The sequence below is a fragment of the Oncorhynchus kisutch genome, linkage group LG3, assembly GCF_002021735.2.
Source record: "Oncorhynchus kisutch isolate 150728-3 linkage group LG3, Okis_V2, whole genome shotgun sequence".
NCBI lineage: Eukaryota > Metazoa > Chordata > Actinopteri > Salmoniformes > Salmonidae > Oncorhynchus > Oncorhynchus kisutch.
The window spans coordinates 10,523,841-10,549,219 of NC_034176.2; the positions used below are offsets into that span (position 1 = coordinate 10,523,841).

Here is a 25,379-nt window from a genome sequence, read left to right on the forward strand (position 1 = left end):
TCGAGTTTAATGAGCAAGTACTCCAGGCAATGTGTTAGAACTTCGGTAGCTTTATCCCTATTTGTTTGGTTAAAATCCCCAGCTACAATAAATGCAGCCTCAGGATATGTGGTTAGAAGTTTGCACAAAGTTCAATGTAGTTCCTTGAGGGCCGTCGTGGTATCGGCTCGAGGGGGAATATTCATGGCTGTGATGATAACCGAAGATAATTCTCTTGGGAGGTAATATGGTTGGCAATTGATTGTGAGATATATTCTAGGTCTGGTGAAGAAAATGACTTGTACGTTATCACAATCACACCATGAGTAGTTAATCATGAAACATACACACCCACCTTTCTTCTTCCCGGAGAGTTCTTTATTCCTGTCTGCATGATGTACCGAGAACCCAGCTGGCTGTATGGCCAGGGACAGTACAGCCGGAGAGAGCCTTGATTCAGTGAAACAGAGTATGTTACAGTCCCGGATGTCTCTCTGGAAGGAGCTCCTCGCCCTGAGCTCATCTACTTTATTGGCCAGGGACTGAACATTAGCGAGTAATATACTCTGAAGTGGTGGCTGGTGTGCACGCCTCCTGAGTCATACTAGAGGTCCACTCTGAATACCTCTTCTCCACCGGATACATCTTGGGGCAGCCTCTGGCACAAGTTCAATTGTCCTCTGGATGCAATTAGGGAAAGTCGTATTTCTGGTTGTAATGCTTGTGAGTTACCGCCGCTTCGATATCCAAAAGTTATTTCTGGTATTTAATTAAACAAAAAATGTTATGGGCTAATAATGTAAGATATAACACACACAAAAACCTAAATACTGCAAAGTTGCTTAGGAGCTAGAAGCAGAGCTGCCATGTCTGTTGGCACCATCTTCATTCATGTGCAAGCCAACTTTGTTCAGTTGTAGTTGAGTTTGTTCTACTGGCATGCTACCTTCATGATAAGTTCTGCATCTTACAAATACTCATGTTGGCTATCTTCTTGTCACACTCACATAGTCTAGTCCATTGTTTTTGCTGCCAACCTAGGCTTTCAATACACCTCCTAAACTCATGAATATTCTATGAGGGGGTGTGTACTTCAGGATATGAACAAAGCAAAAAAATAAAATCAAAAAATTTAATAAATTGTGTTATTTGTTTTCTTTTATTCCATGTCCAATTTTGACCAAATAAATGAGAAAACAAGTCGATTTAAGGGTTTTGTTTTTAAAATGCAGAAAACGAAAACGAGTTGTTTTTTTTCGAAGTCGCCTTATTCATATACATATGGGTCACCAGGTCTCAGTTCGGGGGTGGATCACTTATCCTCACTCACAATTGCACTGGATAACCTTTCAAACTGCATTCCAACTCCGCAGGAGCAATGGCATCCTACAAGCTCACCTATTTCAACATGCGAGGTAGAGCAGAGCTGCCTCGGTATATCTTTGCCTATGCTGGAATTGCCTTCGAGGATCGACGGGTAGAGTGGAGAGACTGGCCATCGATTAAGAAGAGTGAGTAATGTTTTAGTAACCAGATCACTTCAACCACATTGACAAGACAATTAGCTACTGAGGAGTTATGAGCTAATAGAGGAGCTATAAGAAAAAATCGGTATGCGACTGTATGGATTTTATGATCCCGACCCTTATTTACCCTGGTATGGCCCCAATTTCCAGTGTTGTAGGTACCAACTCGGGGGAAAGTTTGAATCAACGTGGAAAAGTCACCAACGTAAGGGAAGTTAGTATTTTCACCCAACTTTTAACTTAAATGCAATAACATGGTGAAATATTTGTTGAATTCACGTTAGTTTACAACTCAACCAAATGTACATCAAAACTAAACGTTGAACTGTACATCAAAACTAAACGTTGAACTGACGTCTGTGACCAGTGAGACTCGGTCTCAATCTCGTTGTCGGATAAATTTTTACTCGGTCAGTAGGTTTTCATGAGAGTGAAGTCATATCGTATATATTAAAAAATCAAGACAGCAGTGATGGAAACATGAAGTTTCGTTGCAATTTTATAATTTTCCTACGGATAATTTGTTCATTAGACATATTTGTGTTAGTAAATGTAAGAAGCGAGAAATAGCGTTGGACACGCTTTTTTGCGCAAAAAAATGTTATAATAACCATCATATCGAAGGAAAGCATATATGGTGTGTGGTCGTACACTACGACTCGGGAAACGATGCAGTTTATTAGGCTATAGATACAGTGCATTATGAATTTGACAGGGTGTTGAACGTGCACGCTATGACTTTGATGCTGCTTTCCAATAAATATCGAGGGTCTTATTCTGGTGACATGATGGTCGATGCTTGACTGCCGTTTGACAAATACTCTCGCTCTTATCCATAATCTCATCATGTAGACTACCCTTCCTGCACTGTGTCTGCGAGCTGTTGACTAGAGCGCGGCGTGGCACCGTTTTAAAACTGCAATCTTTTTTTGTAAGGGTTTTATCACACAATATCTTATCACCTATTGAAACCTGGACCTGGACTTACTTTACCCATAGCATTACTGCACTTGGGAAATTGTTTGAAAGTGGCACACTCACTATTAGTAAGGGGAGACCAGGGGAAGTTGTAACCTGTTTGGGTCAGTGAGCATTTGTAAAGAGACTCTATTTGTCCCCAGCATGCATTTCTTTCACCATTCTGAAAGCATAAAGAATCCATATGTTCTTTTGAAATATGAACACAGAAATACTGGACATTTTTACCTCTTATGGCGGCGATTTGACAAAATTACAATCATGGTCTTGAATTGGACTCACATTCTTCTGGTCTTGACTCGGTCTCGGTCCCCTTGCCCCCCTCACGGTCTTTGGTTTTTGACTCCGATTCGATTTGCTCCGGTCTCGAATCGGTCTCACTTTAGGTGGTCTCAAGCACAACACTGATATTTTCCATCTTCTGGTTAGAAGTGTTGATGACTAAGAACAACATACTTATTAACACTCTCTCAGCCTTTCCATTAGGAAAGCTCCCAATGCTAGAGGTGAATGGACTCCCTCTGACCCAGAGTCTGGCCATTGCACGGTTCCTGGCAAAGGAAGCAGGTAATAATAATAATAATAATAATAATATAGACTAATACATTTCAATTGTAAAGTGCTTTTCATTAGTGTTCTCAAAGCTCTACATAGGCAAAAATACAATAAAAACATTTAGAATCAAGGCAGGAAATAGCAATAATAGGCTAGGTGCTAAAAAGATTAGGACTATAAGAAAGTCTGTAGAAATGTGTTTCATGGACTGCTTTTCCGTTGTGACGGAGATGTGTCTTATATTATAATCCTATATTTGAACGGTAGCCAACATCTGTATGCTAGTAATGACTAGTATTTCCCAACATGCACAGCTCAGATCTTAAAGGCCCCTACTGCACATTTTTAGCTCGATATCAAATCATTTCTGGTCAACAATCGAGTACCTTACTGCGATTGTTTTCAATCAAAATGGTAAAAAAAATAAAGAAAAATAGCTTCTTAGCAAGAGCAATTTCTCAAGCAATAATTGAGCTTGGACTGGTCTGAGTGGGGAGGGGAAAACTAGCTGTTATTGGAGGAGAGGTTTGGATTTCTTTCTTATTGGTCTATTAAAATGATTTACCACCTGGGGATGTCTCCAGGCAGGCCAAAACTACACCCCCCCCCCCCAAAACAGGCTGAAATGTCAGGCAGTCTTTTCAAACAGCTCTTACACTAAAATGGCATTATCATTCATTTTCACAGTATTATTGCAGCCTCATAGTGTGGAAATATATATACACACACAACACAGGAAACTGCACTGGATCTTTTAACAATATATTTAATAATCTTGTTATGGTGAAACAGGTCAAGTAGCAAGAAGAAGAGGATATTCCAGAACATTCTCTTCTCCTCTTGCATGTAATGAAATTTAAAAGGCAAGAGAGGAACATAAAACGCTTGGGAATTCGGTAGCCACTGTGCTTTAGTAACAACTGTGTTCCCTTCCTGGCGCAACTGTTTTTCCCCCAGGGCTTGTGGGTAACAGCAGACTAGCCGAGGCCCAGGCAGACGCTCTGGTCGACACTCTCAACGACTTCACTCTCTTAATCCCATGGAGAGAGGACAACCCACAGATCAAAGTAGGAAAGGCACAGACACCCAATCCCAAATCGACACTTACAGTGCATTCGGAAAGTATTCAGACCCTGTGACCTTTTCCACATTTTGTTACGTTACAGCCTTATTCTAAAATATATTGTTTTTCCTTATACAGAATACACCGTAATGACAAAGAAAAAAATGGTTGGTATACATTTTTTCTAAATTTACAAAACTAGACATATCACACTTACATAAGTATTCAGACCCTTGACTCAGTACTTTGTTGAAGCACCTTTGGCAGCTGTTACAGCCTTGAGTCTTCTTGGGTATGACGCTACAAGCTTGGCACACCTATATTTGGGGAGTTTCTCCCATTCTTCTCTGCAGATCCTCTCAAGCTCTGTCAGGTTGGATGGGGAACATCGCTACACAGCTATTTTCAGGTCTCTCCAGAGATGTTAGATCGGGTTCAAGTCCAGGCTCTGACTGGGCCATTCAAGGACATTGAGACTTGTCCTGAAGCCACTCCTGCATTGTCTTGGCTGTGTGCTTAGGGTTGTTGTCCTGTTGGAAGGCGAACCTTCGCCGCAGTCTGAGGTCCTGAGCAGGTTTTCATCAAGGATCTCTCTGTACTTCGCTCCCTTCATCTTTCCCTTGATCCTGACTAGTCTCCCAGTCCCTGCCGCTAAAAAACATCCCCACAGCATGATGCTGCCACCACCATGCTTCACCATAGGGATGGTGCCAGGTTTCCTCCAGATGTGACTCTTGGCATTCAGGCCAAAGAGCTCAATCTTGGTTTCATCAGACCAGAGAATCTTGTTTCCCATGTTCAGAGTCCTTTAGGTGCCTTTTGGCAAACTCCAAGCGGTCTGTCATGTGCCTTTTACTGAGGAGTGGCTTCCGTCTGGCCATTCTACCATAAAGGCCTGATTTGGTGGAGTGCTGCAGAGATGGTTGTCCTTCTGGAAGGTTCTTCATCTCCACAGAGGAACTCTGGAGCTCTGTTAGAATGACCATCAGGTTCTTGGTCACCTCCCTGACTGGGCGGCCAGCTCGAGGAAGAGTCTTGGTGGTTCCAAACTCCTTTCATTTAAGAATGGAGGCCATTGTGTTCTTTGGGACCTTCAATGCTGCAGAAATGTCTTGGTACCCTTCCCCAGATCTGTGTCTCAATACAATTCTGTCTTTGAGCTCTACGGACAACCTCATAGCTTGGGTTTTTGCTCAGAAATGCACAACTGTGGGAGCTTATATAGACATGTGTGCCTTTCCAAATCATGTCCAATCAATTGAATTTACCACAGGTGGACTCCAATAAAGTTGTAGAAACATCCAAGGATGATCAATGTTAACAGTATGCACCTGAGCTCAATGTCGAATCTCATAGCAAAGGGTCTGAATAATTACATAAATAAGGTATTTCATTTTTATATAAATGTGCAAAAATGTATAAAAGTTTTTTGCTTTGTCAATATGGGGTATTGTGTGTAGATTGTTGAGGAAAATGTTATATTTAATTCATTTAAAAATAAGTCTAACGTAACAAAATGTGGAAAAAGTCCAGGGGTTTCTATACCTTCCAAGTGCCCAGTATGCCCTATGCAGTTATGAAGATCTGAGAGGATTTGATATGCGAAAGGCTAGCACTAGATGGAGGTTATCAGAAGGCAAGGTAGAGCTATTAGCTAATTCTCCCAGATCTCAACAAGTGCATAGGGTCTAGTGGTCCATTTAGGATTGGACCAGAGATATCTTCATGAAGTGTTTGACAATGCCTTGACAATCATTCATAACATAATCTGTGTCTAGGACACTGGTACACTTATGACCACTCCTCAAATAAATAGCATTCTCAATGGAGAATCTCCATTTCCTTTTTTCCAGGACAGATGTTTTTTGTTGTCAGGGAAACCCATCCCAAGAAATCAAGTCATTAATAGTGACTTTAGTTTAAACCACAGTGGGGCTCAACCTCTGCATGCTGAATGATTCACAGTGCTCACCTGAGTGAGAACCCCTGTTTTGTTCTACAGACACAGAAGATTGACATGCTTTTCCAAAGCCACGCCCCCAAGTTACTGGACCATCTCCAGTGTCATTTGGGAGACAGGAAGTGGTTAGTGGGTGATTCGGTAAGTTGAAAGGAGGGGGGCTCTCCACTGTAATTCAGTCCCATAATTTTGGCCAATGACATCGGTTTGTTAACATGACTCATGAGACATCTAAATAGTGTGAGGAGCTATAGGACTATGGGCTCATTGTAACAGCATCAATAGAACAGAGTCATTCCCATGTGTTGGATGTTTGGTACCATTCCATAGATTCCATTCCAGCCATTACAATGAACCTGTCCTCCTAAAGTTTGGACACACCTACTCATTCAAGGGTTTTTCTTTATTTGACTATTGTCTACATTGTAGAATAATAGTGATGACATCAATCATGTAGTAACCAAAAAAAAGCGTTAAATAAATCTAAATACATTTGAGAGTAGCCACCCTTTGCCTTGATGACAGCTTTGCACACTTGGCAAGAACAGCTAAAATAAGCAAAGAGAAACAACAGCCCATCATTTCTTTAAGACATGAAGGTTAGTCAATCCAAAAAATGTCAAGGACTTTGAAATGTAAAAAAAAAATACAAATAACCTGGAATGAGTAAGTGTCCAAACTTTTGACTGGTACTTTATACTCAACAGTGGATATTAAGATGTGTCTGTGAGATCTATATCTATCTATCTCTATATCCTCTTGAGACTAGGGGAGCAGTATTTAGATTTTTGGATGAAAAACATACCCAAAATGAAACTACCTATTTCTCATGCCCAGAATCTAGAATATGCATATAAATTGTCCGATTAGGATAGAAAACTCTAAAGTTTCCAAAACTGTTAAAATATTGTCTGTGTGTATAACAGAACTGATATTGCAGGCGAAAACCTGAAGAAAATCAAACCAGCCTGCCTTCGCTCCATTTAAAGGGATATCAACCAGATTCCTTTTCCTATGGCTTGCTCATGCAAGTTTAAACAGTCTTTAAACATAGTTTCAGGCTTTTATTTTGAAAAATTAGCAAGAAAGAACCCATCGCGTCAGTGGATGGCTGGGTGCCAGCAGAGTTTTTCATGTGCAACAGCCATTTTCTTTCTCTCGCCTATGGAGGAAGCTACATTCCAGTTGACATTATCAATTATATATTGTAAAAACAACCTGAGGATTGATTATTAAAAAAACAAACATTTGACATCTTTCTACGCACTTTACGGATACTATTTGGAATTTGTCTGCGATGTCGTGACCGCTCGAGCCTGTGGATTTCTGAACATAACGCGCCAAACAAATTGAGTTATTTTGGATATAAAAATAATCTTTATGGAGCAAAAGGAGCATTTATTGTGTAACTGGGAGTCTCGTGAGTGCAAACATCTGAAGATCAAAGGTAAGCGATTTAATTTGTTGCTTTTCTGACTTTCGTGACCAATCTACTTGGCTGCTAGCTGTTTGTAATATTTTGTCTACTGAGAGAGATGTTCTTACATAAACGCTTGTTATGCTTTCGCCGAAAAGCTTTATTGAAATCAGACACGCCAGGTGGATTAACAACAAGCTAAGCTGTGTTTTGCTATATTGCACTTGTGATTTCATGAAAATTTAATATTTTTTGTAATTTAATTTGAATTTGGCGCTTTGCAATTCAGCGGAAGTTGATTACAATTATCCCGCTAAAGGGATGGGTGCACCAAGAGGATATCATATCGAGAGAGAGTTGAAGTCGGAAGTTTACATACACTTAGGTTGGAGTCATTAAAACTAGTTTTTCAACCATAAAGACATATTGTTCAGATATTGTTTTACGAGAATTCTGACAAACTACACACATTTATTATAACTTTACTGAGTAAAACTACACAAAATCATAATAATTGTATGATTCTAATCAATTTCATACAGTCATAAGGTTTCAGAGTGGAATTATTTCATCATTATCTTCCAACATTTAAATTACTTCAAACTCTCTGGGATATGTGGGGCGCTAGCACCAAATTCAAATAAATTACTATAAAAATCAAACTTTCATGAAATCACATTTGTAAAATACCAAATTAAAGCTACATGTGTTGTGAATCCAGCCAACATGTCAGATTTCAGAAAGGCTTTTCAGCGAAAGCAAACGATGCCATTGAGGGTAGCACCTCCGTAAACAAAGAGAAAGCATATTTCAACCCTGCAGGCGTGATACAAAACGCAGAAATAAAAATATAAATCATGCCTTACCTTTGACAAGCTTCTTTTGTTGGCACTCCAATATGTCCCATAAACATCACAAATGGTCCTTTTGTTCGATTAATTCCGTCGATATATCCAAAATGTCCATTTATTTGGCGTGTTTGATCCAGAAAAACACCGGTTCCAACTTGCGCAACTTGACTACAAAATATCTCAAAAGTTACCTGTAAACCTGGCCAAAACATTTCAAACTACTTTTGTAATACAACTTTAGATATTTAACGTAAATAATCAATAAAAGTGAAGATGAGATGATCTGTGTTCAATACAGGAAGAAAACAAACTGACGCTAGCTTTCTGGGCACGCGCCTCTAACAGTACACTTGAAGTGACCCTCATTTTGAACAGGGCTACTTCTTCATTACACAAAGAAAAAACCTCAACCAATTTCTAAAGACTTGACATCCATTGGAAGCGGTAGGAACTGCAAGAAGAAAGAAAATCAGAATGGTTTTTCCTTGGGGTTTCGCCTCTGACATACGTTCTGTTATACTCACAGACATGATTCAAACAGTTTTAGAAACTTCAGAGTGTTTTCTATCCAAATCTAATAATATATCTACTAATAATATGCATATCTTATCTTCTGGGGATGAGTAGCAGGCAATTATGTGGATATATTGACGCAACATCAAGACATCAGTCAGGAAGTTAAAGCTTGGTCAAAAATGGGTCTTCCAAATGGACAATGACCCCAAGCATACTTCCAAAGTTGTGGAAAATGGCTTAAGGACAACAAAGTCAAGGTATTGGAGTGGTCATCACAAATCCCTGACCTCAGTCCCATAGATTTTTTTTTTGCCATAACTGAAAAAGCGTGTGCGAGCAAGGAGGCCTACAAACCTGACTCAGTTACACCAGCGCTGTCAGGAGGAAGGGGCCAAAATTCACCCAACTTATTGTGGAAGGCTACCCAAAACGTTTGACCCAAGTTAAACAATTTAAAGGCAATGCTACCAAATAATAAGAGTATTTGTGAACTTCTTACCCACTGGGAATGTGATGAAAGAAATAAAAGCTGAAATAAATCACTATTATTCTGACATGTCACATTCTTAAAATAAAGTGGTGATCCTAACTGACCCAAGACAGGGACAAAATTGAGTTTAAATGTATTTGGCTAACGTGTGTGTAAAGTTGACTTCAACTGTGTGTGTGTGATATATATATATACACATATACATACATACATGGTCATGGTCAAATTGCTGCAAAGAAACCACTACCTTTCTTGGCCAAGAAACACGAGCAATGGACCGGTGTTAATCAGTCCTTTGGTCTGAGTCCAAATTAGATTTTTGGTTCCAACCGGCGTGTCTTTGTGAGACACAGAGTAGGTGAACGGATGATCTCCGCATGTGTGGTTCCCACCGTGAAGCATGGAGGAGGTGTGATGGTGTGGGGATGCTTTGCTGGTGACACTCAGTGATTTATTTAGAATTCAGGGCACACTTAACCAGAATTTCTACCACAGCATTCTGCAGTGATACGCCATCCTATCTGGTTTGCGCTTAGTGGGACTATCATTTGTTTTTCAACAGGACAATGACCCACACCTCCAGGCTGTGTAAGGGCTATTTGACCAAGGAGAGTGATGGAGTGCTGCATCAAATGACCTGGCCTCAACCCAATTGAGATGCTTTGGGATGAGTTGGACCGCAAAGTGAAGGAAAAGCATCCAACAAGTGCTCAGCATTTGTGTGAACTCCTTCAAGACTGTTGGAAAAGCATTCCAAGTGAAGCTGGTTGAGAATGCCAAGTGTGCAAAGCTGTCAAGGCAAAAGTGTGGCTACTTTGAAGAATCTAAAATATATTTAGATTTTTTTAACACTTTTTTGGAGAACAAGGAGAAAGACAGACTGACAGAAAGCGTGACAGCAGAGACCGACTGCACAACAGGGAGGTAGAGGCTCAGTTAGTGGTGAGTTGTATTTGTCTTACTCAGCTGGTTAAAAAGAGAGGACTACATTTCATAAGTTACCGGTAAAGTAAAAGTTGAGAAATGCTGTAGTATAGTGTACTGGAAGGTGTGGGGGTGCGCAACTTACTGTATGATAGAGAAATGAACATTCTCTGGCAATAGTTCTGGTGGATATTCCTGCAGTCAGCATGTCAATTGCATGCTCCTGCAAAACTTGACCATCTGTGGCATTGTGTTGACAAAACCGTGCCTTTTATTGCGCCCAGCACAAGGTGCACCTGTGTATTGATTCTGTTAACTCAGCTTCTTCCACCTGTCAGGTGGATGGATTATCTTGGCAAAGGAGAAATACTCACAGGGATGCAAACAAATGTGCACAAAATTTGAGAATAAGCATTTTGTGCGTATGGAACATTTTTAGGATGCATTTCAGCTCATGAAACATGGGACCAACACTTCACAGGTTACATTTATTGGTGTGTTCAGTTACAGGATTACCTCGCATACCTTAAACTATTCAGCAATAATTAGAAAATTAGTTTCCATAATTTGACTAAATAAAATAATCCACCTGTCGAACAGAAAAATGTAGATCTTTAGAAAATGTCTCATATCTGCAGTCATTTTTTTGTTGTTGCGACATTGCTTTTGTAGAATTAACCTGGGTGGGTCAATGGAAACCTGCCAATTGTCCTGTTTGAGTTGACAGGATAGCATACACAGATCTGGGACCAAGCCATGTCAGTTTCTCCAAGTGCCTCGCTCAATGTGGCCACCATAGTCTGACATACCTTACCTTATTCTGTTTGGTGCAGGAGACCTGGGCTGATCTGTACTGCCATGTGTGCTTCACTACCTTCAGTGTGCTGAGACCGGGCTTTGCTGATCACCATCCTGCCCTGTGTGGCCTGACTGACCGGGTGGAGGCCATCCCGAACATCGCTAAGTGGATCCAGTGCAGACCTACAACAGAGTTCTAAAACCTGAGCCCAGTTCAGTAGGGACAAAACAGGATAAATGTTCTGAAGCTTAGAATTGGTCCAATAATTCTAATTTAAATGTTTCAGTTTGCATTTCCGTGCTTACTGAACACAAACCACAACTTACCCTGCAATGAGGAATGTGTATGCAGGAAGTACTGATGCGAGGCACATTACTGTAGAAGTAGAGCCAGACATGACAAAATGAAGATTGCAAATGTACTTTAAAAATAAACCATTAAATATTAAAATCTTTATTTAATGTTTCGACAAACCCTGTTGATGTCGCAACAAGGACATACAAAAAAAAAAATACAAGCGGCCAAGTAACAGCTTCGACATGGGTTTTACAGTACAACCGCAACAAAAACGAGCATTTCTTAAATGGACAAGTTCAGGTTAGTCCTTCCCTGTTTTGGCCCCTTTGCTTTTGTTTGGTTCCTAATGAATACATCCCTAGTTCTGCACAGAGCAGAGTGGCCTCAACGACACTGTCAACAGGGGCAAACAATCCATTCATATCATCTCTATTCCAGACTGTTGGAAGTGGACAGCTGTGCCTCATGGGTGGGTGTGAGCAGGGAGACCCACAAAGTTCCAGGAGGAGGATTCAAGTATCCTTGGCAAGTTTCAGTCAATCGGTGGCGCTCCAGGCTGGATCCCAGATCCTCACAGGCCCAGTGATGCTTTGAGCAGAGAGGCCATGTCCTCGGGTATGGTGCCCTCGTCACCTGGGTACGAACACAAAACGATTAAGTGATGATTCCATTTCTCAACATGTGATACTGATTTATTACATAAAGAAGAGAGACCATGGACACTGGACTTCCGGGTTGAGTGTGTGGGAGTGAATGTGTCAAGCGCGCGTCTGTATGTGTGCTAGGTCCTTACCCTCCTCGGCAGCAGTCATGTCCTGCTCCAGTTTGAGTTTCTTCTGACCCAGCTGCAGCATGCAGCCCTCTATGGTGTCCTTCTGGATCAGCTTGATCACCTGGACTGTCCTGTAGGAGGACATGGACAGACACTGACCACCAGTCATTCATCACAAGAGTATTGTAGTATTGTCTCATAACTTGCCAGTTTTTTTTTTTGCGTGACCTACTTCTAGAGACTTGTCTCTAAGCAAGCCATCTCTCACTACTGACCCTAACCCCATAATGCAGCCCAGCCCTCTCCATCCGTCCGCATTATGTGGTTAGGGTCAGTAGGGGGGGGCCCGTCTCACCTGGGCCCCCCCTTTCCGGTCCGTGTCTCACCTGGTCTGCCCCCATTTCTGTCTGTTGCCCCCGGCTCTCGTGTCTCTCACCTGGTCTGCCCTAGTCTGTGGCAACGGTCCTCAGCCTGTTTGTCATTGTAAGGGTTGTAGTCGATGTCATGCATAATGACCACGTTGGCTGAGGTGAGGTTGATACCCAGGCCTCCGGCCCGCGTCGACAGCAGGAACACAAAGATTTCCGGGTCCGTGTTGTAGTCATCAATCAGCACGATCCTGCACCAAACACAGGTGGGTCCGGGGAAAACAATGGCTTTCTGCCGTTTCTGTACAGACACTACAACTACATACAACACTACTACATACACTAACATTGGTCTCTGAATATTGGCCACTGCCAGTTAAGAGCTTTTTGTGATGAATTACCTTGGCTCCAGTTGCACTCTGCCAAAAGACTTACATACAATGTTGGGCGGAAGCCATTGAGTTGAACCCACCTGTCTGCTATGGGCGTGGAGCCGTCCAGTCTGATGTAGCGGTGGCCCAGGTGTTTGAGCAGAATCTCTAGGATGTCCAGCATCATGGTGAACTGACTGAAGAGCACTACTCGGTCTCCCTGCAGAGACGGCACGTTTAAGTCTTTGAAAAGCGCTATCATGTATTATTGTTATTAGAGCACAGATCAGGACTGTATTCAGTGATGTGGAGACACCATGACATTTAACCGTATTCAGTGATGTGGAGACACCATGACATTTAACCGTATTCAGTGATGTGGAGACACCATGACATTTAACCGTATTCAGTGATGTGGAGACACCATGACATTTAACCGTATTCAGTGATGTGGAGACACCATGACATTTAACCGTATTCAGTGATGTGGAGACACCATGACATTTAACCGTATTCAGTGATGTGGAGACACCATGACATTTAACCGTATTCAGTGATGTGGAGACACCATGACATTTAACCGTATTCAGTGATGTGGAGACACCATGACATTTAACCGTATTCAGTGATGTGGAGACACCATGACATTTAACCGTATTCAGTGATGTGGAGACACCATGACATTTAACCGTATTCAGTGATGTGGAGACACCATGACATTTAACCGTATTCAGTGATGTGGAGACACCATGACATTTAACCGTATTCAGTGATGTGGAGACACCATGACATTTAACCGTATTCAGTGATGTGGAGACACCATGACATTTAACCGTATTCAGTGATGTGGAGACACCATGACATTTAACCGTATTCAGTGATGTGGAGACACCATGACATTTAACCGTATTCAGTGATGTGGAGACACCATGACATTTAACCGTATTCAGTGATGTGGAGACACCATGACATTTAACCGTATTCAGTGATGTGGAGACACCATGACATTTAACCGTATTCAGTGATGTGGAGACACCATGACATTTAACCGTATTCAGTGATGTGGAGACACCATGACATTTAACCGTATTCAGTGATGTGGAGACACCATGACATTTAACTGTATTCAGTGATGTGGAGACACCATGACATTTAACCGTATTCAGTGATGTGGAGACACCATGACATTTAACCGTATTCAGTGATGTGGAGACACCATGACATTTAACCGTATTCAGTGATGTGGAGACACCATGACATTTAACCGTATTCAGTGATGTGGAGACACCATGACATTTAACCGTATTCAGTGATGTGGAGACACCATGACATTTAACCGTATTCAGTGATGTGGAGACACCATGACATTTAACCGTATTCAGTGATGTGGAGACACCATGACATTTAACCGTATTCAGTGATGTGGAGACACCATGACATTTAACCGTATTCAGTGATGTGGAGACACCATGACATTTAACCGTATTCAGTGATGTGGAGACACCATGACATTTAACCGTATTCAGTGATGTGGAGACACCATGACATTTAACCGTATTCAGTGATGTGGAGACACCATGACATTTAACTGTATTCAGTGATGTGGAGACACCATGACATTTAACCGTATTCAGTGATGTGGAGACACCATGACATTTAACCGTATTCAGTGATGTGGAGACACCATGACATTTAACCGTATTCAGTGATGTGGAGACACCATGACATTTAACCGTATTCAGTGATGTGGAGACACCATGACATTTAACCGTATTCAGTGATGTGGAGACACCATGACATTTAACCGTATTCAGTGATGTGGAGACACCATGACATTTAACTATATTCAGTGATGTGGAGACACCATGACATTTAACCGTATTCAGTGATGTGGAGACACCATGACATTTAACCGTATTCAGTGATGTGGAGACACCATGACATTTAACCGTATTCAGTGATGTGGAGACACCATGACATTTAACCCTTGCGCTAAAGCATGGCCCCTCTTCCTCGTCTCACAATCTTCCTCTCATTACCTTAGTCTTGAGCGTGGCAAGTAGTGTCTGGAGCAGGTGAAACTTCCCAGAGTCCAGTAGAAGGTCTTTGTCCAGCTGGTATTTGTCCAAGGACGAGTACTGCTGGCACAGCCTGTGGAGCTCAAAGTCAGACATCACAGCCATGTCCTCTTGGATCAGCACTGGGTCTGCATCAAAATGGGTCGGCTCCTAGAGGGGGGGGGGGGGGCGGGGGCATAAAGAACAATTATAGAGAGAAGAGACAGGAGATGAATATAAACAGAGAGAGCAGATTTAACAGGTATGGGTGGTAAACAACAGGGTTACGTAGGAGAGGGACTTTTCTCTCTGTTATTTACTGAATAAACCAGAACAAACACAAAATGAATGAAGCAACAACCTTGAGCATGAGGCTACTCATGGCCTCCAGTCTCTCTGTGGTGTAGTACTGCCGGTGGAGCAGAGGGTGGTTGGCCATCTTCCTCAGCTGCATCATCACGTTGCACAGCTCTCTCTCTACACACGTGAAAAGAATGAGAGCGAGTGGGCGGGTGAAAGATTTCATTGAATTGAACGGAATTAAACGTATAAATTAATGTAACTGATCTATTCAATTGCTTTACTGTACTATAATTGCATTGCTTTGGCAACACACGGTACCCATTGGTGTGTGTGTGAGTGAGAGAAACAGTTGAGTTAAATTGAGGACACAGGATGTAAGACACCGACCACACAAAGCGTTATCCCTGATATCTCATCTGCCATCACACTGTGCTAGTTACAAGGCACCAATGTGTCACGACACTGCTGGAACACACAGTAGGGTGAAACTGCCACTAGATCCTGACTTTGGATCTATTTGACATTTTCCCCACTAATGGTAAGAGTTAGGAACAGGGAGGGGAAACCGATCTGTACCGAGGAGGAACCTCATCCCAGAGTTCCCTACAGTTCAGTGCAGTACGTACTCTCTCCGATGGCAGACTTCTTGAACCTGCCCACCATGGTCTGGTAAAGCTGGTGCTGCTTCTCACTCATTGGGCAGAATACCAACTTCTCCTCCTTCGCTGGCAGCAGCTTAAGAACCTGAGACACACAGACACATTTAAAGTTTAACGTTTATTTAACTAGGCAAGTCATTTAAGAACAAATTCTTATTTACAATGACGGCCTACCGGTTAATTGCCTTGTTCAGGGGCAGAACAGCAGATTTTTACCTTGTCAGCTCGGGGATTCGAACCAGCAACCTTTCGCTCTAACCACTAGGCTACCTGCCGCCCCACACAGATATCTTTAAAATGTAACATTGTGAACCATCCAACATTTCTAAGTTTACCCAGTCACTGAGTCCTTACCTCACTCTTGACTCGTCTGAGGATGAAAGGTTTCATGATGAGTTTAGCCTGGGCGATGCGGTCCCTCTCGAAACGACTCTGCTCCTCATGGGATTTCTACGACAAAACAAAATATAAACACCATCAAAACACATCCTACAGTACGAGTCTGACTAAACATGAGGGGAGTGGGACCAAGGTCCGTATTTACAAATACCTCATTTAGACAGCATTGTTGGTATGTGAAAGGGGATGATTCCCCCCCCCCCCCTAAACATTCTAAGCCTTTTATATCTCTCCGCATGCTGAGTGGGAATAGCGTCTAGTGGAATAAATCCATTGTACACACATTCTGAATGAGTTTAGGCAGGTCTTCAGAACAATGAGACAACAGGACCGAGTCATGGACACCCTGGTCGACAGGAAACATGACGGCACCAAATTAAGTCAAACTAAATTTACGACACACTTGCTGATCACAGTCAACACACATTTTATAGTAAGAATGGAATATAAATATTTTTCCCATCAACTTGAGTGTCATGGGAACCTGTCATAAACAAAAAAGTGCCTTAAAAAAAAAATGTATTTAAACTTTAAGCAGTTAAGAACAAATTCTTATTTACAATGACGGCCTACCGGGGAACAGTGGGTTAATTGCCTCGTTCAGGGTCAGAATGACAGAGTTTGACCTTGTCAGCTCGGGGACTCGATCTAGCAACCTTTCGGTTACTGGCTCAACGCTCTAACCACTAGGCTACCTGCCACTCCAATTTGAAACAGAGTGCATGCCCTCTTTCTGAGAGTCTGTATGTGCGTTGGAAACAAACTGTAAGGTTTCTAATCATTTAAAAAATGTCGTTTTTTTTCATCAATGTTTCATCTTTGTTTCCTACCATCACTCTGCTTTGTTAGATACAGTGTCATACACATTGATAGCTTGCTGCAAAAACATTCCAGCAAACTGTTTTTTAGAAAAGTAATAATTGTAGCAAAACATGCTCAACATAAATGTCCAAGATACTGTAACCTATAGCTTCTGGCTCCAGGAGGAGAGGACTAGTGCAGCAGCTTGCATAATTGCGCATTATTCCTTGGATAAATATTAGCTGTAATACTGAAGTAAATGTATCATCATCGGCCAATGTGATCACACCATCGCTCTCTCTCTTTTTTCAAAGTTCCCACCAGCTATTTTGGCTGAAGACCGATACACTACAAATCGCATGCACATTACCCAGAATTTTAAAGCTAATTATAAGGGCCTTTAAATATTTATCTGTCAAAGTCTAGAACACACAAAAAAATGGTTAAGAGGCAAAGCATTACGGTGACAAGCATGAACAGCTCGAGGACCAAAATACCTACATTTTAATGGAGAGTAAATGCATTAAAATGAATTGTGACTGAGAAGTTTGATGTCAGATAAGAATGTTCATGATTTAATGAGGGCCAAAGCCAGTAAGATGAAAGGAGACATTTTATACTGAGGCGTTGGTGGGACTTTTAAACATAATACCGCAATCATGATTACCTCAGTTGGAGGACAATAAAAAGTACCTTTTCAGATAAAGATAAGGTGGTAAAAAGCTGAAGTTGGCGTGTTTTTGTCTTGGCATGATAATGTCTCAGAGTAGGAGCACTGAGCAAGAGTTAGTTGTTACGATTTAAAAGGGCAAAACGGATCCTAGATCAGCACTCCTACTCTGAGACGCTTTGTGAAGACAGGCTGTGGTCTGAGTTTGGTACAAGCTTGGTTTGAAACCCAGTTTTGATCTCCAATCCCCATCCGGTCGATTCAAGCTTCTGCCAGCCTGACTAGTGTTGTAAAATTCCAGTAACTCCCAGTTTGTCTATAAATCTTCTGGTTGGAAGATACTAGATTTCCTGCTTATTCCCTCCAGATTATGAGAATGTTCCTACTGTCTTCAAATCTTCCAACCCTGGGAATTTGGGGAAAGTGACCAAAAATGTCAACCCTAAACCTGACCTTACCATGGAGAACATCTTGGCTATCTGCGTGGTGCTGCTGGAGAACATGGAGGGCATGATGAAGTTGAGCAGCGACATCAGCTCCAGCAGGTTGTTCTGCACAGGGGTGCCGGTCAGGAGCAACCGGTGCTCAGCCTGGGGACACAGAGACAGGTAGTCAGGGAGAGAGAGGTAAACACAGGCAGGGAGAGGTAAACACAGGCAGGGAGAGGTAAACACAGGCAGGGAGAGGTAAACACAGGCAGGGAGAGGTAAACACAGGCAGGGAGAGGTAAACACAGGCAGGGAGAGGTAAACACAGGAAGGCAGTGTTGGGTACACTAACATTGATGGCCATGAGGTGGCGGTAACGGAGGGACTTCATGTTCTTCAGCATGTGGCCCTCGTCAAACACGGCGTACTTCAATTTGAGCTTGCGGAAGAGACTGCGGTCGCTGTCGTTGCCGATGGCCAGGTTGTATCTGCAGAGAGGAACGACAGACATCAGCATCTATAGTTGAACGTTCATTCCCTTTGTCGGGCCTTCGTCAAAGTGGAAGGGCTTCAGGCATGCAAGCGCACACTGAAGTTCTACCTATTTTACAATCAGATACTGTCGGCTTTCGTGTGAAGCTGTCTAATGTCTGTTGTTGAGGGCCTGCGCTGCTGCCAGCAACGGTTTGGGTCTCAGTGCGTTTCTTTCACATGGCTAGGCATTGGACCTGTACTATCATCACTGTACCTCACCTCGCAATGTTAGCATTTCACCACCATCTCCTTTAACATCTCAAAGTACTGCCATATTGGACTTCACAGCTGTTGCTTGCCATTCTCTGCCATTTTCCCAACTGTTAACAACGATGGCATGCTGAGCATGATGATGATGATGATGATGATGATGATGATGATGATCGGGAGCGGTTATTTTATCATTTACATTTTGTGAAGAAAAAAAAAATCTACTTTCAGTTAGCGATTTTCTCAAAACATTAACGTTTAAACATTCACACCCCTAGCTCGCATGCGCACACTAAGCAAAGTCAAGATGTCAGGGCCTTTAAGTTCCAGTGAATTCCTGGTATTCCTGGTACTCATCATGTGTGGAGGCTTAATGTCAGCTAACAAGATTGGAGAAGACGTACCAAGGGTGGACTCCGTGCCTTCATTTTCCATATGGCCGCCTCGTACACTGGAACCATCCCAAATAGCACCCTTTTCCCTTTATAGTGCACTCCTTTTCACCACAGCTCATAGGGCTCTGGTCAAAATATGTGCACTATAAAGGGAAGAGGATGCCACTTGGGACAGCCACAGCATGTAAAGCTCTTTAATATCATCCAGTTCTTATACTGTAATGTTATTCTTGTACTGGTGGTGCCCCGATCGCGCAGCTGATTCAACTTTAGGACACGGTCCTGGCTATTGCTCGACTTTCTTGGGCGCCCTGAAGCCTTCTTCACAACAATTGAACCGCTCTCCTTGAAGTTCTTGATGATCCGATAAATGGTTGATTTTAGGTGCAATCTTACTGGCAGCAACATCTGTGGAGCCCTTTTTGTGCAAAGCAACGATGACAGCACATGTTTCCTTGCAGGTAACCATGGTTGACAGAGGAAGAACAATGATTCCAAGCACCACCCTCCTTTTGAAGCTTCCAGTCTGTTATTCAAACGCAATCAGCATGACAGAGTGATCTCCAGCCTTGTCCTCGTCAACACTCACACCTGTGTTAACGAAAGAATCACTGACATGATGTCAGCTGGTCCTTTTTTGGCAGGGCTGAAATGCTTTTTTTGTGATTCAGTTCATTTGCATGTCATAGAGGGACTTTGCAATTAAATCGCAATTCATCTGATCACTCTTCACAACATTCTGGAGTATATTCAAATTGCCATCTCATACAAACTGAGGCAGCAGACTTTCACCAGACACACAACTGGATCTTATCTACATCCAGTGTGACAGTGCTTTGAAGGAGAAGTACAACCACAAAAAGTTTCCAAACATGAAAAAGCACACCCAGAGTATGCTGGGTTATTCAGGTTGTGTGTGTGAATAAACTTTCTCAGTAATTTAAAGCATGGGCAGGGCCACTACAACAAATTTAACAAACCACTTGTCAGCTGTTCTGAGGATCTCTACTTCAGAAATGACACCAGACTTTAACACCCTTTCCAAGAGAGCGGACCAGATCCATTGTTCACATTAAGACTGAAATCACCAAGAGTGGGATAGGCCAGGCCAGGGTTCTTTCCAAAACAGTCTTTTAAAAATGATTATGTGATGGTTATTGCAGTGAGAATTATCCAGCAATGCACTCGGATGCTGGATTTGTCCCCATTCGTTTTACATTACAATGGTTCAGATTGTACTTTATTTGGGCTGAGATGATGACAACTTCAGTAATCTGCTTTAATATGTATTTATTTATATTTCACCTTTATTTAACCAGGTAGGCTAGTTGAGAACACCTTTATTTAACCAGGTAGGCTAGTTGAGAACACCTTTATTTAACCAGGTAGGCTAGTTGAGAACACCTTTATTTAACCAGGTAGGCTAGTTGAGAACACCTTTATTTAACCAGGTAGGCTAGTTGAGAACACCTTTATTTAACCAGGTAGGCTAGTTGAGAACACCTTTATTTAACCAGGTAGGCTAGTTGAGAACACCTTTATTTAACCAGGTAGGCTAGTTGAGAACACCTTTATTTAACCAGGTAGGCTAGTTGAGAACACCTTTATTTAACCAGGTAGGCTAGTTGAGAACACCTTTATTTAACCAGGTAGGCTAGTTGAGAACACCTTTATTTAACCAGGTAGGCAAGTTGAGAACAAGTTCTCATTTACAATTGCGACCTGGTCAAGATAAAGCAAAGCAGTTCGACACATACAACGACACAGAGTTACACATGGAGTAAAACAAACATACAGTCAATAATACAGTATAAACAAGCCTATATATGATGTGAGCAAATGAGGTGAGATAAGGGAGGTAAAAGGCAAAAAAAGGCCATGGTGGCAAAGTAAATACAATATAGCAAGTAAAACACTGGAATGGTAGATGTGCAGTGGAAGAATGTGCAAAGTAGAAATAAAAATAATGGGGTGCAAAGGAGCTAAATTAATTAATTAATTAAATACAGTAGGGAAAGAGGTAGTTGTTTGGGCAAAATTATAGGTGGGCTATGTACAGGTGCAGTAATCTGTGAGCTGCTCTGACAGTTGGTGCTTAAAGCTAGTGAGGGAGATAAGTGTTTCCAGTTTCAGAGATTTTTGTAGTTCGTTCCAGTCATTGGCAGCAGAGAACTGGAAGGAGAGGCGGCCAAAGAAATAATTGGTTTTGGGGGTGACTAGAGAGATATACCTGCTGGAGCGTGTGCTACAGGTGGGAGAAGCTATGGTGACCATATAAAGAGTTATAGACCATCTACATATCAACATGAAGCCAAATGTTTTGTGTATGTGGTTTACAATGTTCTTTACTTAGGGTGGAATTCCATAATATACCGTCATAAACAGGCCATTAAATATGAACTCAAATACTTAAAAAATTTTTTGCTCTTATTTCCGTCACTCAGATTGTACATCAGGATCTTTATCAGATGTTTGCCGTTTCCAGTCATATAAACATGTTTTTTTTTCATATTTCAAAAGTTTGCACTTTTTGTGTCTGAGTCTGATTGTGGGTAGAGATAATACAGTGAAATAGTTGTTCTGCAATCTTAGCAGCATACGTACACCTATATATAGTACACTACTACTTGTGTGTCAACGTGAACAAAAGGCTTCATATGTTTTGTCTCACATTTAGTCTGTGTCCCTTCACTTTGTTTCAAAAGCTGAATGTGGCCCTTGAGCCAAAAAAAGTTTGCCCACCCCTGCACTAGACGTTGATCTTGGGTCAGTACACCCCTTGCACAGCTGTAGAGTGAAGTAGGCCCTAGATGCTGATCTTGGGTCAGTACACCCCTTGCACAGCTGTAGAGTGAAGTAGGCCCTAGATGCTGATCTTGGGTCAGTACACCCCTTGCACAGCTGTAGAGTGAAGTAGGCCCTAGATGCTGATCTTGGGTCAGTACACCCCTTGCACAGCTGTAGAGTGAAGTAGGCCCTAGATGCTGATCTTGGGTCAGTACACCCCTTGCACAGCTGTAGAGTGAAGTAGGCCCTAGATGCTGATCTTGGGTCAGTTTGAAAATAAATAAATAAAACACTAAATGTTTTGCTCAGAAAACTTGGGGGGGGGGGGGGGGGGGGGGGGGCAAATAAAACCACCCGCAGGGAAAATTCTGCCCGCAGTCCACCAGATGGGGAACCCTGCACTAGGGGTTATTGTGGTTCCACTGACAGACAGACTGAAACCTATCTGACTACATGGTGTGCATGTGTCTGTTATATACAACTCTAGTTCCCAAAAGCATGGGCGGCGACATTAAGTACTTTGACCATTTTGAAGTAGTCAACTGGGTGGGACTTCATATGGGTTAAGGAAGGATCACATAATTCCATCCAGGTCCTCAGGAGGGATAAGTCAATGATTTATACTTGTTCGCAAACATTCCATAACGGCAGGTGGCAGTAAATCGCCAACCTTGTCTTTATACCTGTTCAAACAACCCACTCCAGGTGGACGACTTCAAAACGGAGATGGCCTCATTGGCACTATCCAAACATTCACAGACGCCATAATCGGACAGACAAAGATGAGTCGTCTATCTAAGTCTATGGTGTGTACATTTGAAGTCTGAAGTTTACATACACTTAAGTTGGAGTCATTAAAACTCGTTTTTCAACCACTCCACAATCCACAATCTTGTTAACAAACTATAGTTTTGGCAAGTCGCTTAGGACATCTACTTTGTGCATGACACAAGTAATTTTTCCAACAATTGTTTACAGACAGATTTCACTTATAATTCATTGCATCACAATTCCAGTGGGTCAGAAGTTTACATACACTAAGTTGACTGTGCCTTTAAACAGTTTGGGAAATTCCAGAAAATTATGTCATGGCTTTAGAAGCTTCTGATAGGCTAATTGACATCATTTGAGTCAATTGGAGGTGTACCTGTGGATGTATTTCAAGGCCTACCTTCAAACTCACTGCCTCTTTGCTTGACATCATGGGAAAATCAGAAGACATCAACCAACAAAACATAATTTTAGACCTCCACAAGTCTGGTTCATCCTTGGGAGCAATTTCCAAATGCCTGAAGGTACCATGTTCATCTGTACAAACATACAAACATTAGTACGCAAGTATAAACACCATGGGACCACGCAGCCGTTAGTGTTTATTGGCTTATTTCACTGTAGAGCCTCTAGTCCTGCTCACTATACCTTATCCAACCTATTAGTTCCACCACCCACACATGCAATGACATCTCCTGGTTTCAATTATGTTTCTAGAGACAATATCTCTCTCTTCATCACTCAATACCTAGGTTTACCTCCACTGTATTCACATCCTACCATACCTTTGTCTGTACAATATACCTTGATGCTATTTTATCTCCCCCAGAAACCTCCTTTTACTCTGTTCTAGATGACCAATTCTTATTGCTTTTAGCCGCACCCTTATTCTACTCCTCCTATGTTCCTCTGGCGATGTAGAGGTGAATCCAGGCCCTGCAGTGCCTAGCTCCACTCCTATTCCCCAGGCGCTCTCTTGACGACTTCTGTAACCGTAATAGCCTTGGTTTCATGCATGTTAACATTAGAAGCCTCCTCCCTAAGTTTGTTCTATTCACTGCTTTAGCACACTCTGCCAACCCGGATGTTCTAGCTGTGTCTGAATCCTGGCTTAGGAAGACCACCAAAAATTCTGAAATTTTAATTCCAAACTACAACATTTTCAGACAAGATAGAACTGCCAAAGGGGGCGGTGTTGCAATCTACTGCAAAGATAGCCTGCAGAGTTCTGTCCTACTATCCAGGTCTGTACCCAAACAATTTGAACTTCTACTTTTAAAAATCCACCTCTCTAAAAACAAGTCTCTCACCGTTGCCGCCTGCTATAGACCACCCTCTGCCCCCAGCTGTGCTCTGGAGACCATATGTGAACTGATTGCCCCCCCATCTATCTTCAGAGCTCGTGCTGCTAGGCGACCTAAACTGGAACATGCTTAACACCCCAGCCATCCTACAATCTAAACTTGATTCCCTCAATCTCACACAAATTATCAATGAACCTACCAGGTACCTCCCCAAAGCCTTAAACACGGGCACCCTCATAGATATCATCCTAACCAACTTGCCCTCTAAATACACCTCTGCTGTCTTCAACCAAGATCTCAGCGATCACTGCCTCATTGCCTGCATCCATAATGGGTCAGCGGTCAAACGACCTCCACTCATCACTGTAAAACGCTCCCTGAAACACTTCAGCGAGCAGGCCTTTCTAAATCGACCTGGCCGGGGTATCCTGGAAGGATATTGATCTCATCCCGTCAGTAGAGGATGCCTGGATATTTTTTTTTAAATGCCTTCCTAACCATCTTAAATAAACATGCCCCATTCAAGAAATTTAGAACCAGGAACAGATATAGCCCTTGGTTCTCCCCAGACCTGACTGCCCTTAACCAACACAAAAACATCCTATGGCGTTCTGCATTAGCATCGAACAGCCCCCGTGATATGCAGCTGTTCAGGGAAGCTAGAAACCATTATACACAGGCAGTTAGAAAAGCCAAGGCTAGCTTTTTCAAGCAGAAATTTGCTTCCTGCAACACTAACTCAAAAAAGTTCTGGGACACTGTAAAGTCTATGGAGAATAAGAACACCTCCTCCCAGCTGCCCACTGCACTGAAGATAGGAAACACTGTCACCACTGATAAATCCACCATAATTGATAATTTCAATAAGCATTTTTCTACGGCTGGCCATGCTTTCCACCTGGCTACTCCTACCCCGGTCAACAGCAACTCGCCCAAGCCTTCCCCATTTCTCCTTCTCCCAAATCCGTTCAGCTGATGTTCTGAAAGAGCTGCAAAATCTGGACCCCTACAAATCAGCCGGGCTAGACAATCAATTCTTTCTAAAATTATCTGCCGAAATTGTTGCCACCCCTATTACTAGCCTGTTCAACCTCTCTTTCGTGTCGTCTGAGATTCCCAAAGATTGGAAAGCAGCTGCAGTCATCCCCCTCTTCAAAGGGGGGGGACACTCTTGACCCAAACTGCTACAGACCTA

At 42.3% G+C, this 25,379-nt stretch overlaps 2 protein-coding genes across 3 annotated transcripts in view; one reads left to right on the forward strand and one right to left on the reverse strand.

Annotated features, from left to right (window-relative positions):
• The first annotated feature begins 1,274 nt into the window (after positions 1-1,274).
• LOC109875212 (hematopoietic prostaglandin D synthase) lies at positions 1,275-11,521 on the forward strand. Of its 2 annotated transcripts, XM_020467465.2 has the most exons (5): positions 1,275-1,490; positions 2,958-3,050; positions 3,996-4,105; positions 6,104-6,202; positions 11,093-11,521. In XM_020467465.2, the coding sequence occupies exons 1-5, from the start codon at positions 1,358-1,360 to the stop codon at positions 11,255-11,257; spliced, it is 600 nt and encodes a 199-aa protein (XP_020323054.1). In that variant the 5' UTR covers positions 1,275-1,357; the 3' UTR covers positions 11,258-11,521. The 2 variants fall into 2 exon arrangements, with proteins under 2 accessions (XP_020323054.1, XP_020323064.1); XM_020467475.2 differs by lacking the exon at positions 2,958-3,050.
• Positions 11,496-25,379, reverse strand: part of LOC109875203 (SWI/SNF-related matrix-associated actin-dependent regulator of chromatin subfamily A containing DEAD/H box 1A) — a 30,195-nt gene continuing 16,311 nt past the window's right edge. The window contains exons 10-19 of the mRNA XM_031817223.1: positions 18,536-18,671; positions 18,214-18,345; positions 16,240-16,335; positions 15,853-15,970; positions 15,285-15,400; positions 14,906-15,094; positions 12,968-13,086; positions 12,564-12,746; positions 12,149-12,258; positions 11,496-11,988 (exon numbers count right to left, since the gene is read on the reverse strand). Coding sequence (XP_031673083.1) covers positions 11,927-11,988; positions 12,149-12,258; positions 12,564-12,746; positions 12,968-13,086; positions 14,906-15,094; positions 15,285-15,400; positions 15,853-15,970; positions 16,240-16,335; positions 18,214-18,345; positions 18,536-18,671 — 1,261 coding nt within the window. The 3' untranslated portion in view covers positions 11,496-11,926. The remainder of the gene's footprint in view (positions 11,989-12,148; positions 12,259-12,563; positions 12,747-12,967; positions 13,087-14,905; positions 15,095-15,284; positions 15,401-15,852; positions 15,971-16,239; positions 16,336-18,213; positions 18,346-18,535; positions 18,672-25,379) is intronic.